The sequence below is a fragment of the Clarias gariepinus genome, chromosome 7 (genome assembly GCF_024256425.1).
Source record: "Clarias gariepinus isolate MV-2021 ecotype Netherlands chromosome 7, CGAR_prim_01v2, whole genome shotgun sequence".
Classification (NCBI taxonomy): domain Eukaryota; kingdom Metazoa; phylum Chordata; class Actinopteri; order Siluriformes; family Clariidae; genus Clarias; species Clarias gariepinus.
Genome location: NC_071106.1, coordinates 29616728 through 29634978, shown reverse-complemented (window position 1 = coordinate 29634978; position 18251 = coordinate 29616728). Strand labels below are relative to the sequence as shown.

At 36.5% G+C, this 18251-nt stretch overlaps 1 protein-coding gene across 5 annotated transcripts in view; it reads right to left on the bottom strand.

Annotated features, from left to right (window-relative positions):
- The window catches only part of fam168a (family with sequence similarity 168 member A), a 37696-nt gene extending 21006 nt beyond the window's left edge, over positions 1-16690 (bottom strand). The window contains exon 1 of one of the 5 annotated variants that reach the window (XM_053500405.1): positions 16300-16690. In XM_053500405.1, the coding sequence (XP_053356380.1) occupies positions 16300-16474 (175 nt within the window). In that variant the 5' untranslated portion in view covers positions 16475-16690. The remainder of the gene's footprint in view (positions 1-16299) is intronic. The other 4 variants (XM_053500407.1, XM_053500408.1, XM_053500406.1 and 1 more) reach the window with 4 other exon arrangements.
- Positions 16691-18251: the final 1561 nt, after the last annotated feature.

Genomic DNA, 18251 nt, shown 5'->3' with positions numbered 1-18251 from the left:
TTTGGATGACATAAGGGGGAGTGTATGAAGCATGGGGCATTTTGTTTTTGAGTCCTGTGTTCTCTTTAACGTCACATGAACTCATTGAAAAGCTGCCTGAATAAACGTTGCTCTGTTTGTATGATCTGTGTGTATGTGTGTGTGTGTGTATGGGGATATTGGTGTTGTCATATGTTAGAGTGTTAGCTATTGGAAAACAGCATGCTAAGGAGAAGTGTGTCTAGCTTATCATTATTCAAAATGAAGGGAAAATTACATTTCGAGAATGAAGCAGTTGAGGATTGATTAAAGGTCCCATATTTCACTTTCTCTTTAACAAGTAAACACAGGTCTTAGGGCTTCCCTAAAGTGCCTGTTAATGTTCCAGCTGAAATACACCTAAGATAATAGGTTTTCATACCTCAAACTTCCTTTATTTCACTCCTTCTCCAAATGCACCATTTCAGTTACTATGAAAATGAGCTACTGCTAAACCACAACCCTTCAGAAAAGCCTGGGTGGGTGGTGGGGGGGTGGGGGACTATTTGGCTGATTTTGTGCTAAATTGACATGTTGTGTTGTGTTGACACATGTGACAAAGGGATTCAGCTTCTGAAGCCATGGCCTTGGACATCTCCAGACCTAAACCCAATAGGACAGTGGTGGACAGTGGTGAACAAGGCAGTGAACCCTATTGGACAGTGGTAAAAAAGGCAGTAGCATTGATTAAACCCTCTTCTCTACATGATCTTCAAGAAGCTATCAAGCAAATATGGATTGAAGTACTACATACACCACTTTGACTTTGAAGAATAAAGCACTTCATACCTATTATTGATTGTTGTATAACAATTTCACTGTACAAATAAATTATTTTTATTATTTTGTCATTATTTACAAAAATTCTTAATATAATTAAAACACAATTTAATTTTTTTCTCAATACTTTTAGTCACCTCTGTATAGCTGCTTTAATACTTATAGCCAGGGAAGGTTCTCACGATGAATAGAAACTGAGGAGAGAGAGAGAGACTCACACACACACCTCTCTAATCATTGCAAGACAGACATCACAACACACATAACAACCCTAAACATACCTTTTTACTTCACTTTTCAAGCACACTCAGTCCACTACAAAGCAGCCGGATAGGAGCTTCAATCACTCATGAGGCTGAGTATCCATAAAAAGCACCCTTGCTCCCTTTTTAGTTCTCTTGCCCAAATCCCTTTTGACTATAGGACACTAATGAGGTCATGCCTTCTCTTTCTCACTTCTTCTTCATTTCTTCTACAATTTCTATCTAGTTAAGAAGGCATTAAATTTTAAATGATCTGTCTTTTTTCATTATTTTTTCATCATTCCATCTCTTTTACTTTCCTTCCACTCTCTCTCCATACCTCAGTCATTCTCTACTATTTCCTTTCTTTTATTTTTTCTCGCTTCATCTATCTAAATATATTCTCCTTATTCTGCTTTACTCGTCACCCTAACTTGCTCCTTAGGGGTGTTTAAATAATAAAGTTCATTAGCTAGCCCATCAAACATGTCAATTCCCTAAGGCGTGCCCAAAAAAAGGGCCAGTTATTGTAATGTAGTAACCTCCAGCCAGCTATTTGCTCAAATCCATTAATAGAGACTGACTCTGTATTTGACGCAACAGTATATACAGTTAATTAGCAAAGTGATGGTTTCAAATGAGTGGGTCTGAGATTCCTCAGACTGATGATATGGTTTGTATGTGATACATTTCCAATCTCATGCGTTGTTCCCTACCTACAGATAGTCCTCATTTACTACTTAAGGAAAAAAGAAACATTTAATAAGGACATCATATTAAATGATAATATGGACAAAAAAAAAATGGTAAGAAAGTTTCAGGGATTTTTGGTGTCTCTGGAGAGGGTTTGCAGCTAGAACATGTGTATGGCTTGCACAAAAACTTTTCACACTGATTACTGTATTATTTACTTAATTAAGCCTTATTGTACAAGCAAGAGTTGGTATGGGCCACAAAGGCTAAGTGCTATAGGAAATCACACCCATGCCAGTGTTTAGTATAAGCGCTCATTTGCGACTGAGATACTGCTTTTATTCAACAGCTTTATAAAAAAGTAATTAATCAAGTAAATGACATTTTAGACGCAACATGGCCCAGTGGTTTGTTTATCGTAGGTGGTGGCGACCTTATTTTGTAGGGTCAGTGCATCCACCTAAGATCTCAAGAAGGAGTGTTTGAATGGTTGCAGGATTTATTTTCAATGAAACTACTGTACCCAGCAGATGAAATGATTAGGTTTTTGAATGGATCTAAATAGGGTCAGGCAAGATCAAATGTCTAAAATAGATTTTCTCCAAAAGTTTCCTACCTGAAATATAATTTAGGGGCATTTCAGGCCCACAAATTAGCATCCTGGAAAAAAACATACTTACAGGTGGAAGCATCTACTTTTGCCTTTGAAACATTTTCCTGCTTCTATGGATTCACAATTGTACTACTTCCATAACTTCTATAACTGATACTAAATTGGTTTGAAATTGTATGGATTATTATGATTATTATTATTGAATGGAAATTGATAGACTGACCCTGATTTTTTATTTTAATATAAGCTGACATTTATCCAATAAAAATGAACATTTTTACAAAATATGAATCTAATGAGTTTTAAGGCAGTCATCTGCCTTAGCTGAGCCTAGACCTGACCAATTGAAACAACTCCAGATTATACCATTGCATCCTGAGACTTGTACAGTCGGCACTGGCGCATACCTCTTCATGTCCCTCGTTTTCCTACCCTGGAAGAAACAGGGATCTCAATTTTTTTTTATGACCACATTTCTTCTATGCACTTGATGGTTCAGCACTATCCTTCCAGATTTTAATAATGCATTAGAGTTCTTAAGCCAATTTCCAGTATTCCAATAATAATAATTTGACTCTTCTGAAACACATTAACATCTTTTTCACGAGTATGAGATACGCCTTCTGATACGGTTGTTTAAGAAGTGAGAAGCTACTCACTGCATCAGTTAGTGTTAAATGTTAAAATATTAATCTCTGCAGTAATTATCGAATTTAAGGCTCCTGGTATTAGCTTATTTAAATCCAAATTGGGCCTTACTTGGCTGGGCAGTGTACAGTTTTTAACATGAGACAATTCTCTTTTTTAAGGGATGGATGGAAGGCAGGGATCTCATACCTAAGCTAAAACATGTGGGGTGTTGTGCACATCAAACAGCTTATTTTCACATTTATATGTCTTATTAAAAATATGAAATCATTTTAAAGGAATATAAATTGTGTGCTGGGGGATATGCATCTTGTTACTATCCTATCTCATCAGAAGTCATACTCCTACACGAGATAATGGTGGTGCTTGCTACACATCAATAAGAGACAAACTACAAGCTAGATGAATGCATTTTTGTTTACTAGTGTAAATGAAGGGTAAGCCAAATTAACTAAAAGGACATTACGAATAAAAGATAATAGCATGACACATTCTGTTTTACCTAGGTCTACAGAATTTTCCACCCTGTTCCCTTTTTTGATCTTCCCATCCTCCTTTCCTTTTGATTGCATATGTATATATATCACTCAATCTTTCTTGTCTTATTCTTCTCTCCCACAGGTACAGAATAATTGCTTTCCTTTCTTCCTTAACTTTACATTATAAATTTCCTCTTCCACTTCTCTACCTCCTACAGTACCTTATTCTTTTGTCTGTTTTATTGAAGTGAACCTAAGCAGTGCTGCAGTGCCCTTGACTCTCTCTCTCTGTCTCTCTCTCTCGCTTTCTCATATCCTGGAGGAACCTTGTACTCATACCGTATTTATATAGTGCATTTCTCTTTTTATAATATGCCACTGCTGCTCATTATCACTGCCTTGGAGCAACAAAATGAGAACACAGGCAAGCAAACCATAAACACCAACAGGGCAGAGAGTTACAACACTAATGTTACAAATGCTGACTTTTTTTTTTCTTAAAAAGAACAGATCTATTAAAAGCACATTGGGCTTTCCACAGGGAGTCTAATGTAGTGCACTTTATGGATAATCAACACAGAAATACACAAGTGTTGACATCTCAACATTGCTACAGCCATATATGTACGTGTACACGCACGCACACACACACACACACGCGCACACACACACGCACACACACACACACACACACACAGTGCACAGTGGCTGTGCACCACAATTACAACCATCTTCACCAACCAATCATAACCAGCCATTATAGAAAACAACTAAGGAGATTTCTAAAACTACTAAAATTGGGGCAAGAACTGAAAAAATGCATTAATAAAACCTGAAAGGGTAGTGGTACCAATAATCTATAAGGCAAAGAAATGTGGTTAGAAAAACATTCCTAAATGAATGTGATGAAAGGTCACTTGAAGAGCTCAAAAACAAACAAAGAAACAAAAAAAAAACATGTATAGATAAGGCTAATGGAAAAGAAAAGGTTTCAATTTGTTAGGCAGCATAAAAAATGCTGTGAAGAACTGGAAAGCTCATGTGGTCTGGTGAGTCCAGATTTAACCTTGTTCCAGAGTGATGAGCACATCAGGGTAAAATTTTCTTGTGCCCAAAAAATTAGGTCAGCTAACAACACGAATATGCTAAATGACTGGGTTTTTCCATCAATTAATTATTTTTTCCCCCTAATGGAATGGACATATTCCAAGGTGACAATGCAGGATTCACTGGGATCAAATTGTGAAATAGTGGTTCAGGATACATGAGACTTCATTTTCACACAATGATTGGCCACTACAGATTCCAGTCCTTAAATCCTCTGAGAATCACAGTGTTCTGGACCTCCCGTCATCAATACAAGATCCCTGAGACAAACTAATAAGACGAAAGTAAATGCTGTGATTATGCAATAGATTATCAAAACCACGCCATGGTGAATTTGTGCCGTATACAAATCAAAAGACAATTTAAAGGAGTATTAGAGTGTGTGACTTTTTTTGGCTGGGCAGTGTATGTGTGTGCATATTTCTTAAATATATTTTTGTTGTGTATTTCAATGCTAGTGAGAATGCTTAATGAGATTTATAGGGGGAAAAAACAGTGACACATAAATTGACGTATACTGAATAAACACTAATAACACTGAAATATGTTTTACATTTTAATATGATATTTTTATGATTACAAAAATACAACAGACGAATCCAAAAAGCTGAAAGTGATTAACCACCAGTGGCAATTTCTACCTTTAAGAGGTAGAAATTCCACTGATATATGTTGCCTTAAGAGGTCCACCACTCCCTGTGAATTATGCATGTGACCTAGCCTGTATTTATGCCTCGTTCTCACAGTTTGCATCTACATCTTTCTCCGTGCGATGTATTTAAGGATAGAAGTACCTCCTGTCCAGAATGAGAAATTTCACCTGCTGTGTTACTGATCTGAGACACATGCCTGTGTGCACGCTCTCTCTCACTCACTCACACACACATAAAGGAGAGGTTTTGAATTATTTATCATAAAGAGACGAGCTTAAAGAGGCGCTCTGTGAAAAAGACTGGCCACACACTAGCACTTTGTGTGTGTGTATGTGTGCGAACTGTGAGGTCCAACTGCGAGAACACCACAAACAGCAGGGGAGAAACAAGCTAGACAGTGAGAGTGAGAGATATTCTGCTAAAATATTAATACATGACACTAAAGCAAGAGACTACGGTTGTTAAGAAAATGAGATCCTGTATAAATAACAGAAACATAGTCACAATTATAACCTTTGACTTAAAATATGCAAGCTCATCAGATAAAGATGAAAAAGAGGAAGGAATTGAAATTAGTTGAGTTTGATAGCCAATAAAGTGAGCATGGCTTCTTCAGAATCTATTACCATCCCCATTATCCCTCTCTCTCTCCGATATATATATATATATATATATATACACATACATTATACAGTAAGAACAATAAGTATTTGATCACCCTCAGTCAGAGCATTAAAGATTGGTCGTGGCTGCGTCTTCCAACATGACAATGACCCAAAGCACACAGCCAGGAAAATCAAGGAGCGTCTCCATAAGATTCATATGGACTATTTAAAAGCAAAATAACAGATCTTTGAGAGTCAGAAATCTGGCTGATAAGCAAGTGATCAAATTCTTATTTGACACAGTAATTCACAAATAAATTGTTAAAAAATCATATAATGTGATTTCCGGATTTTTCGTTTTAGATTCTGTCTCTCACAGTGGAAATGCACTTATGCTGAAAATTGTAGACCCCTCCATGATTTCTAAGTAAGAGAACTTGCAAAGTCACAGGGTGATCAAATACTTATTGACCTTACTGTGTGTGCGCGTGTGTGTATATATATATATATATAGAGAGAGAGAGAGGGATGTGAATCAGCAGTCATCTACTAAATTGCAATTTTATAAATATCCCAATTCGATACTACATTTACCAGATTTTATCACAATTTTAAACTGTTAATGTTTAACGAGTAATTAAATTTAGCCCATTTTTTATAAGATTAGTTTTATCACTTAAGAGGCAAGGGTAGCATTTAAAGAATACAAACTAACTTCAAATACAAGAGTTTAAATGAGCAGCAGCATGTATCTCTGTCCTCCTCCATAATTATCAGCCATTCCTAAACAAACTTATCAAATGGCTTCTCCTACCACATGGGATGAAAATGTGTTAATAGTACATGAGTGTACCATCCGTACGATTATAAAGAAACAGCTATTTTACCTCCTTAAACACCTTTCTTGAAAACTCAACAGTAAGAACGCGGCTGCATGCAGCTTCTAAAGCGGGCATGCAGGGTTTTCTAACACTTTGAGAATTATGTAAGCGTGTGTAATGAGTGGGTTTGAAGAAAAAAGGCAGATCGGAGGCTTTTAACATGCTAAATTTTTGATAACATAACTCAATTTTTGGTAACGCCATAAAAAAATAAGGGTTTGTTGCGCCACTCAGAAGCCACTAAAATCAGCCAATTATGGCCACTGGCCAATCGACATGTTCATCTCTATTATAAAACATAAAAAAATATTTTAGAAAAAAAAAAATATATATATATATATATACACTATTAATACATTATATGAAGATTAGGAGAACATTCTGCCATATTTTAACTGTAATTAAACTCAATATTAATATTATTATTTCCTAAATACAGCGGTTGCATAAAAGCACTATCAAACTTGCTATTATACTGAATCTCAGCACATCTGTGATTCGGCTGCAATAGATAATTTAGTTTAAGTGCACTCTTGCTCATCTTAATTGTTCTTGCTTACAAACGACATATTTAAGTGCCTTTAAACTATAACTATTTTTTTTGCCTCATCACCCAGTCAGAATGGCATCCAGCTTTCACGCATGACTACAGCAAAGGACAAACCTGTTCAAATAGAAGTGCAGAGACAAACAAAACCTGAACACAAATGAACCTTCATCTAACAGCATTTACACACACAACACTCTGACTTAACAAAGCAGAACGTTGAGAGACTTAATTAAGCATCTCGAAATGACATAATACACCGTCTTTCTTTCTGAACACCTCTACAGGATCTAAAAATGAAAGAGATAAGAGAGAGTTATTGTTTTTTAGTATTTTGTTCTTTTGGTTTCCATAAAAGGCCATTCTGGCTGCCTTTCAGCGCTCCAGCACCTCTGCCCTCTGTGAGCCTTTATGCTCAGAACAATTGTATACAAACTCAGAGTTTTAACCTGGCTTAGTCATTTTCTTTAGGGTTTATTGCAGGGGAATTCAACAAAAATTTGGTTCACTTAAATTTAAGGTACAGATAAGCAACTAATGTGACTGACCAAAGACAACATTTACAATTAAATAATTATTCATTAACGATTACCAAAGTCTGTAAGTATAACCGTATAAAATGGGTATGTGTTGCTTCATAGTTGGAACTCTAGACACAAAAAAAAGATAATAGACCTTTGTTTTCAATTTCTTTAAGAGGAAATAAATGCATATTTCATGTTCATTTATCTTTAAACATTCTGTTTCATTCTTCACTTTTTAAAAACCATGTCATCAATTTGCTAAGCAGACAAGAGAGAGCGAGAGAGAGGGAGAGAGAGAGAGAGAGAGAGAAGAAAAAAATCTACAAAAGCCGAGCTTTAGCCCAGCAGGAAGCCTCTGGTCCAATGAGCTGCCTCCAGCTATCTACATAAATGACTCTCATCAAAATCATGACAATTACTTCATCATGGTCATTGCTTCATACTCATCACATTCAGTCCAGTACTGTCACTCCTATCGTGACAAGCTCTCCATCAGGACTAGCACCATCAAGACCACTCAATCAAATTCATTACGCTTACTAAACCCTCCCTACAATCTCTCCATCCTCAACACTAGAGATGGCCCTGATTCAATCCTATATTGGTATTGGGTCTGATATTGATGTCATTCATAACAGAGCTGATGCACTTACCCATAAATATACAGATCCATGAACCCACTGTAACCTAACATAACGTAATATAATTCCATTCCACATCTTACCATAAATCCACAGTGACTTCAATCTTTAACAGAGAGAGTAAATAATATTAGCTGTTTTTTTTTTTTTTACTAAAATGTCGTTTTTTTTTTTGGAGACTAAAGATGGTTAGTCTGTTTACGCCTGATCATGACTGCAGCCAAATGCTGTAAATGCAAATCTATCCTCCCTAATTACACAAGCTCCATCATGACTACCACATCATTCACTAGAACTAGACCCTCACCATTATTAGAATATGTATTTTATGTATTTAAAATCACAACAAATTTAACTGCAATAAACTATACATAAAACCAAAGTTTAATTAGTGTGAACAAGGTTACTCTACAAAGATGAACATGACTAATCAATGCATTCAAGAATTCAATCTTGGCTATAAGAGACGTGCAGTTAACATGTATGTAGTTACCCCAACAAGCTTAAGAATGGTGTGCAGCGATAATGATGTTACTTCAATCATTCACACAGCCTCCACATGATATACTGTGATCATGTTAAAAGTTCAAACCCAGAAGTTTCACCCATCTGACCTTTTATGTTAACACCAGAACCCTCGGCTTCTCATTAGCGCCCCTGGAAAACACTCACACGCTCACTCGCAGATGAACAGGCAGCTGGTGGACATGTTAATTCTGTCTCATGCGCAGCCCACGTACCAGCAGGAGCCATCAAGAACGTGTAGTAAGTGCATGTGTATGTGTACTGCCTCAGGGCCTGAGTAGTGCACTGAAATCACTCATACTCCAGAGAGTGAACGAACAATAGATACACAATCCTCCCCCCACAAGCCTTTTACACACTTCCAATAGAATTAAAGCTTAGAGATAGCTGATATTTTTTTAAACATGAAATTTGCTAAGCTTTTTTGATATTACATTTACTAGCTCAAAAGACCACAGAAAGTCATTATTCATAAATGTAAATATGACAGTCCTTCAGTCCATATGTGTGTCTGGAAGCCATATTTGGGCCGATGAACGTGTTTTGAATCTCAAGTAGGCAGAGTGAAGTCACTGAGTCATTTAAGAATATGCGTTCATTAGGAATCTCCCCATCTGACACAGAGGCCCTTTCCACACGTGAATGGTCATAAAAACATGATTTGTTTTTGGTGTTTTGTTTCCTCATTTCAGTTTTGCATGCGTTTTGAATTTGCCATCAAGGTGGCTGACCAGGTTCATTTTAGAATTTTTGGTCATGTGGGAATTTATTCACAATTCTCCTTCTCTACCGTTTAATATGATGCTCTTGAATGTTATTTTTGGAAAATCTTACACAACAGTTTATGACACACTACCGCTGGGCTCAGGTGCTTACATATTTTTAGTTGAACGTCAAATTCAACTGAATACACAAAAATAAAAATTATGTTCCTGTTTAAAAAGCTGTAAGTTTTTTAGTCCCAACAAGCTTAAGAATGGAGTGTAGCAATAATGATGTTACTTCAATCATTTACACAGCCTCCACATGATATACTGTTTTAGAGCAATATACACATAAAATATAACACTGTAAAAAGGTCATTATTTTATGTAATTTAAAAAATCTTTTTTTTAACATTTAAACAAACTAAGATATTTCAAACAAATATTGTTCCAATTTTGTGGAAACTAATGTGGCTTACAGCAAATGAAAAACAAAATCCAGTATCTCAAAATATTATATTATTTCAAGTTTTAGCAATTTATTATTCGCTATGAACACTATGAATAACATGCATCTTTCAGTCCAATTCAATACATGGACAAGGAAGTCTGCTGACTTGACAGTTGTGCAAAAGATGATCGACACCCTCCACAAAGAGGGGGAGGCACAGAAGGTGCAGTACTGAAGCATATTCATGGAAAGTTTATTGAAAGGAAAAAGGCTGGTAGGAAAAGGCGCAGAAGTAACAAGGATGACAACAGCGTGCAGAAGATAGTTAAGCAAAGCTGATTCAACAACTTGGAAGAGATTCACAAGAAGTGGAGTGAGGCTGGAGTCAGTGCATTAAGAGCAACCATGCACATTCGCCTCAAGGAAATGTGCTGTTGCATTCCTAGTATCAAGAGACTCATGAGACAGAGACAATTTCCGAAGCTTCTTACCTGTGCTAAGGAGAAAAAAAAAAAGAACTGGACTGTTACTCAGTGGTCTAAAGTTCTCTTTTCAAATGAAGATATTTGGAAATCAAGGTCCCATTTCAGGAGGAAGGGCTGAAATGCACAGAAGCCAAATTATTTAAGTGAGGTTTTCACAGTCTGTGATGATCTGGAGTACCAGAAGTCTGTGTTTTATCAAGTCAAACGTCAAAACAACCACTTACCAAGAGCACTTTATGTTTCTGTTTGCTGGCAACCTTTATGGAAATACCAATTTCCAACTTTGCACCTGCACACCAGACCAAAACTACCACCACCACCACTAAGTGGTGTGCTGATCATGATATTCCTGAACGTGATTGACTAGCCAACTCTCCTGACATGACCACATGGAGGATATATGAGATATTGTCAAGAGAAAGATAAACACCCAACCCGACAATGATGAGCTAAATAATCTTATCAAAGCAAGTGATCATTTCTGTATTGATCTAATATTTGGAGAAACTGGATTTTTGATTTTTATCATAACACACAAATGAGTTTGACTTTTTATCTAATTTGCAAAAAAAAAAGCAGACAGTGAGAAACTCAGACACACAGACAATAGTCTGAGCAAATGTTCATACTCAAGTGTCTTAACCTAAGCTCTGCTTTAAAATTCTGCCCAAAATCTAGTGTATTGTGTTAATTAATAGAATAGAAAATAATATAAAAAACAAGCTCATGTTGCCCAGGCAGAATCTGAGTTTCACACACACTTAGATTTTTTTGTTGTTGTTTTTTTTTAACTAGGTTGCACATCAAGTTTGTCTCGCTCTCCACTATTTTCTCCAGCCTGATTTCCTTGTAAATACTAATGATGCTTTTATTGATCCTTGTGTGAACCAAAAATCATTCTATTTGAGGCAAGGTCAGTATGCACATAGCCACATTTTCATTTTGCAGCAGAAAGAAAAGCAGCGATTCATAGTGTCTGCCCACACAAAATCCAAAAATACATGCATTTGCAGACTGGCATAGTCCTTGCCCTACTGGGGCCATGTTCAACCGAGCGACATTCTCTAAAATAACTTCTCACATCGACTCCCTAGAGTGTAGGAGTAAGAAAAAGAGAGGATATGAGAGAGTCATGGGATTGTATAAGGAAGACGTGAGGAAGGCTGTTGCTCGGTTTTGGCACGAACAACAGACCAGTGGCAAGGTGGTAATGCCACCATATATCTGACAATTAGTAATCCAAACATTAAATGTGACATGGTGAAAAGGCCTAACTTCGCAAACTGGCAATTCGCCTCGTAAGCACTTACATTTATTTCATACAGTATGTTCTTATCATAGCTGTGTCAGATGTACACTGCATATCTACATGAAGTAAAAGTATGGGTACAAAATGTCTAATAATGGCTAGACATACTGGCTATTGGCAAACTTGAAGTGTTCTTGGCTTTTCTATTGTCAGCTGAAAAACATTTATCACTGGTGATTGGGTATCCAAATTTTTCACATAGTAGACCATATTCTGTCTGCAGTTATTATATTTAAAGATGTAAGCACCAAAGACAATTCACTGTTTTACTGGTGGAATAAAATCTCCAGGTATAAGATACGGTGTGTTGTGTTTGAATATCAGTTACTTTAGTTTAAACCAACCTGCTAAACTTGTTTAGCTGTAACTAAACTAAACTAGTTATGCTGTAGTTGCTGTTCTAAAATCTTGATATAGGTGCTGGTTTCCATCACATGAAGCAAATGCCCAATAGAGTAGTTGTCCCTGAATGGGCCACCTCATTCTCGATTTGTTTACGACAATAATACCAGTTTTGCTGAATGAACTAGTCTTACTCAGAAAATGTTGGTTTTAATACTGATTCATTAAGAATTACTGTGTAACTTTACTTTTTAATATTAAAACATGCATTTTCAAATAGACAATTAATTGCAAAAAAGTAATATGGACCTGCGCAATTATCTAACTGCAAATCCTACATTTGTTACAGGTAATAATATTGGTAAATATTGACTTATTTTAATAGGTACATGTTGCAGTTTAACTACATTGCACTCACAATATATGTTAAAATAATTGCAGCATGTTTTTGATCAAATCGTGAAGCCCAATTAATTTTTTTTTTTTTTTTTTTTAAAGTACATTAGCATATACACCAAACAACCATAACATTGTGCATTATCCATAACAAAACATTATGCAAGTACTGTGTAGGTTCTCCTTGTGCCACATGGGCAGCTCTGGCCCCTTGAGGCCAAACTCTGCAGAATCTCTGGGGGCGTGCTTTGGTGTATGGCTCATGGATGTTAGATGAAAAGGGTGCTGTGGGATGTGGAACTTATTCGTTCGGTGTACTCCAATGGGGCTAAATCAAATTGGGATCTGTGGAGTTTGGAGGTCTGGCATGGCCTTGGGCTCTTTGCCTGCTGGTGCCTTTCTGTCGAGGCCAGCGTTGATTTTTTTTGGCAGTTTGTGCTGCATTGGCTTTTCCGTGGGATTGTACCAGATGGGCTCGCCTTTGATCCCAGCGGGTATGGGTGATTCTTGGGTAGCCTTGGGCAGATCTTGTCACCAGTTTAATAGTATATAACTGATAATCTGTGTTAATGCTTTGTGGCTTTCAATTTATGGCTAATCGGTGTACTTAGCCACAGGATGGTACTTTTCAACAGAAACAGTATTACAGGTTGAATAGTCTTGGCTACAGGTGAGAAACCATACAATCGGGCATTTAAGACTAGGCATCTTGGCTTTTCCCTTGTGATCGAATCAAATGAGATGGATGTTAATATCAAGTGTGATGTGGAAACAAGATTTACTATGGCAGCGTACTAACTTTACATCCTATACATACTATATATGGTTACTTGTTTTATGGCCATTTCTTAACATAACCTAAAACATATAGGCATATAATTACCAGTAACATATTTCAACTGTGGCGCACAAAGTCACAAATCTAATGTCTTTTCATTCATGGTGAGTGTGCTGGGATACCTTGTTTTTTCAGTATAAATTATACACTTTTACTTATTGTTGTGTAGTGACATTTATGAGAGATTGTATGGGTATTAATCATAAAAAAAACAAAACAACAACAAAAAAAAGACACCAAAAAAAAATATTTAAAAAATTAAAACATTTTCCAAAATTTGGAACTTTTTGATACATAGTTCACTGGGAGCTACAGACTTGATGCACATTTTCAAAAATATTTTTACCCTGCTTTATAAATATTGCATCAGATTTCAATAACCACTGTCGTCATCTTTTCCAGTGTAGCTAAATGCTATAAATGCCAAATTATTATGACATTTCATACAACTGATGAACAGTTACAGAGTTCTTCTAAAAACCTCAAAGCAGAAGTATCCAGCATCATCTGCTCCTGGTTATCTGGGGAAACCAACACATCCTGGGGCATGTGTGTACGTCTTTATATAATTAAAAAACAATAATTATTTTTACTCTACCACATAAACACACACCGATAGGTGGGCTGGCTCTGCTAAATTGCCCCTAGGTGTAAAGAAGTGTGTAAATGTGTGTGCATAGTGCTCTGTAATGGGCTGTCGCCCCATTCAAAGTGTATTCAAATTCAAATTTTATTTGTCACATACACAGTCATACACAGTACGATATGCAGTGAAATGCTAAACTCCTGACCCGAGTCCTGGGTTCCTAAAACAGACTCAATCATCTGCAACCCTGACAAGGATAAAAGTCATTACTGAAGGTGAACCAATCAATCTATCTATCTATCAACATTATTATTACTGACTTTGTATTGCCCCAATTATTAGACTATTTACTGAAACGGGAAGCTGTAAATTTTAGCCACTTAATGAACATAAAATCTATCCTAATTTATTATCTAAAAGCAGAAATTCCCCAACTTAGATTAGCATTAGCACAGAACGATCACCTATGGTGTTAAATTCACACCTACACAAGCATAAATTAATCCAGTTGGCACATGGCCAATCTTCCTTTTCATACTATAATTCAACTGATATAGAATGATTGCACCAGATTTTATTCCAACACAGTTCACCTAAAATGTGAACTGTGGATCAATGAACAGTGTTGGTTACCACGTAGTGGGGTACAATGAATATCACTACTGTAAAACTTGCACAATCGTAAGATTTAAATGACGTTTGCAGATAAATAAAACTGTAATTTTCTAATATCTAAATAGTTAATGTATCATTTAGACATACAAGGAAACAAATAATAAAAATAAGAAACCTGAAAAGTAGCTACAAAGTGACCAGTTTTAAATATAATATAAAGTGGGAAAAAAAACAAATATTAAAAACACAAATAACTATAGTTTTAAATTTGTTAAATTCATTCATTCAATTGCTATCCATTAAAGGCAACATATGCATTGTTATTTGGGGTTTGTCAATAATTTAAGAATTTGTTTATTGTTCTTTAATAATTGATATTATATTATAATATGATATTATATTATTAATTGACATTTTGCTAGATAAATATACTGTATGTGAATGGTAAATGGTACATTTAGTAGTTAAGCATTGGAGTTTAAATCACAATGTGTGTTGACTTTCTTTTTAATTAAATCATGCAACGCTAATAAACACCTACACAGGAGAACATTGGACCAGCTAATAAAACAAACTGTACAAGTTTCATAAATGCCTTTTATTTAAAGCAAGTTGGATTATAATGTACAGCATGACTACCTCAATTTACACCTGCACAAATTTTAGAAGTGGGTGATTTTTTTTAATATTAAGCTAGTATACATTATGCTGTTATAGGTATGCAAAGTGCAAGTTAAATGCAACAATCACTGACAATATTTAATTTTACTATTATAAAAAATATGTTTTGCCATAATACATTAAATTAAATTTAATTAAATAAGGTGCAATAACAATAATTACAACATAGTTACCCAATTGGTGTTGTGAGTCACAAATGAATTCATCAGCAAAAAACAAAGGAATTTTAAAATGTGTGTAAAGTAATTTACTGCCAATATCGACATAAATATTAAAATATCAACATCACATCACCTGTTAGGCCTAAAGGAGTCAACATGGGAACAAATAAACCTTTATGTAAGAATGGATCTGACATTCAAATAGGCCATCTTTAAAATTCACCATAATTTAGCATTTCACAAAAATGAACAAAAGATGCTGAGCTTTCCTTAAGGTTTAATACGATCTGCAGCAAAGAAAAAATGCTATCTGTTTCTTGCTTTCTTAACTAACCCTGAAAAATCTGCCCCATGTGCCATAATGGACATACAATGATTTTCACAATGAGCACACACACACACACAGGCTGAAAAAGTCCCAGCACCATTTTGAATCCCTCTGCCTCTTTCCTCTGTTCTGTGGAGAAATGCATGACAGGCAGATGGAGACAAGTGGCCAAGCTCTCTCTCTCTCTCTCTTTTTCTACATCCTTTAACAATACACCAATGCATCTTTCTCTGCTGATTGTATAAAAAAACAAACGCAACACACAAACACAAAATATTTAAAATCACTCGTGAAGTTGTTTATAAGATTTCGCCAAGTTCTCTTCCAAACACTGAACCTTTTCAACAACACACACAAACACACTGGAACATTTCTCATTTGAACAGTTAATACAGGCTGTTGACATAAAAGAATATGATAAAGACTAACATGGACGAGTTGACTTACCGATATAAAATTTACAGAGGCTGATAAGTGGGTAATACTCCGTTATGGACGTGTTCCTTGCCTTTCCTCTGGCCTTGCTCTGCCTTTTCTCCTCCGGCTCGGTTTTTTTTTTTTTTTTTTTTGCTTCAGCGATTCGGTGGCTGTTTTTGCAGGCGGTATGGAAACGCTGAAGCATTCACACACACATACACACACTCATGGTGAGAGTAGGAGATGGAGAGAAGGAGAGAGGTAGTGGGGGATGGGGGGATGCCGAAAGAGAGAAAGAACAAAGGGGAGGGGGGGAACAGAGGAACACGCTGCAGCACAGACAGAAAAGAGCTGTACTCGAATACAAAATGGCCCCCTTTCGGAATGTACAGCGCACTACACTGTAAACACTTGAGCCCACTACTGCATATCATATGTACACCTACATGGAGAATATGGGACACATTCGTGAATTCGACTGTGCTGTAGATGGACTACAAATCCCAGGAAGCTTTCAGCGCGGAAGAAAGACAAACCGGATGCGATTTGTAGTTCATTGAGTAAGCACACGCGTCATCAACCTGCGCCTACAGCCTTTCTGTTGGCTAAGTAAACTGATTGACGCGCACAGATTTTTTTGCGCACATTTTTACATCACACAACCATAATATTTTAAATAACATGTCGCAGACAAACTGGAGGTCGTACACAGAAATAATTGTCTTGTTAAACTCGTTAGCATATTGCTAGTGTCAAACGCAAAGCGACAGATCCTGTGACGCACCAACAGTCAAAAAACACGAACTCCATTTGTGTTACGTTTAAGCAAATGACATACAACGTAATGGCTCCATCTTGTGTTAATATTTTGTACTGCACAGTTACAATTTCTGGGCATGCACTCAGTGTAGCAACCTGACCGTCACAGCGTGTTTTTTTTTTTTTCATTATTATTTTTTAAAATCCAATTCCAATTCTAGTCCACCCACTGCTGTTATAATAACGTCCTGTTTAGAGAATGATTTCTTTGTACTCTGGAGTGTGGCTGTGGGATTTACCCTTTCACGGACAACTGAGGAAGAGATAGAGAGGTCAGAGTTCTGTGCAGGACATTGACTGTTCTTACACCAACCTTGTCAAACCATGTTTTTATGGACCACGTGTTGTGCACGGAGTCAAGATCAGACAGGTTTAGGAACCTTTTACAGTATTCACAAGCATCTACTTGGTTTGTGAGGCGGAATTAAACACAAAAGAAAAGAAAAAAGAAGTTAACTTTTGTTCTATGCCTATGTTGTTGGTCTTTCGGTAGTTCCTGTCGAGGGGTCACCAGAGCATTCTATTTGACCCGCACTTGAAGGCGCAGGTTTTACGCCGGATGCCCTTCCTGGAGGCAACCCTCCCATTTTATCCGGACTTGGGTCCTGCACTGCATCCAATGAACCAGACATCGGGCTCAAGTGTAGAAAAGATCCCGGTGTCCTAATGTAAAAATGCCCAAAGACAATCTATACAATTGTGTGCTTCATGATATGCGGAAACACATGTGAGTGTGACTGTCAGCTGTCCAGAACCAAAAGGCCATATGGTGTATGTAAGTTAAGTAATGGTACAATAAGTCATCTTTGATCATGTTCCATGGTATATGCAAACTTGTTGTAAAATAAAAACCGTGCTCTACAGCTTGGATGTGCACTGACAAGTCAGTAATTTTTTCATCTTCATTAAAGCAGATTTGAGCTACAAGATCCTCACCAATACTTGTCTCCTATTATTGGCAAAACCATGCAAATACCAGCATATGTTCTGTCAAAACTCACCTCTTATCTACATCTGTTCATAGTTCTGTCCATAACATTGTCATCCTCATTGGAATCTAAGGTAGCAGTGATTTTTTCTTTTTTTGAGGAATACCAAAAATGTCCTCGATACCATGGCATCATGTCCTTGCTACTATGGGAAGTAAGTTCTCAAATTAGGTT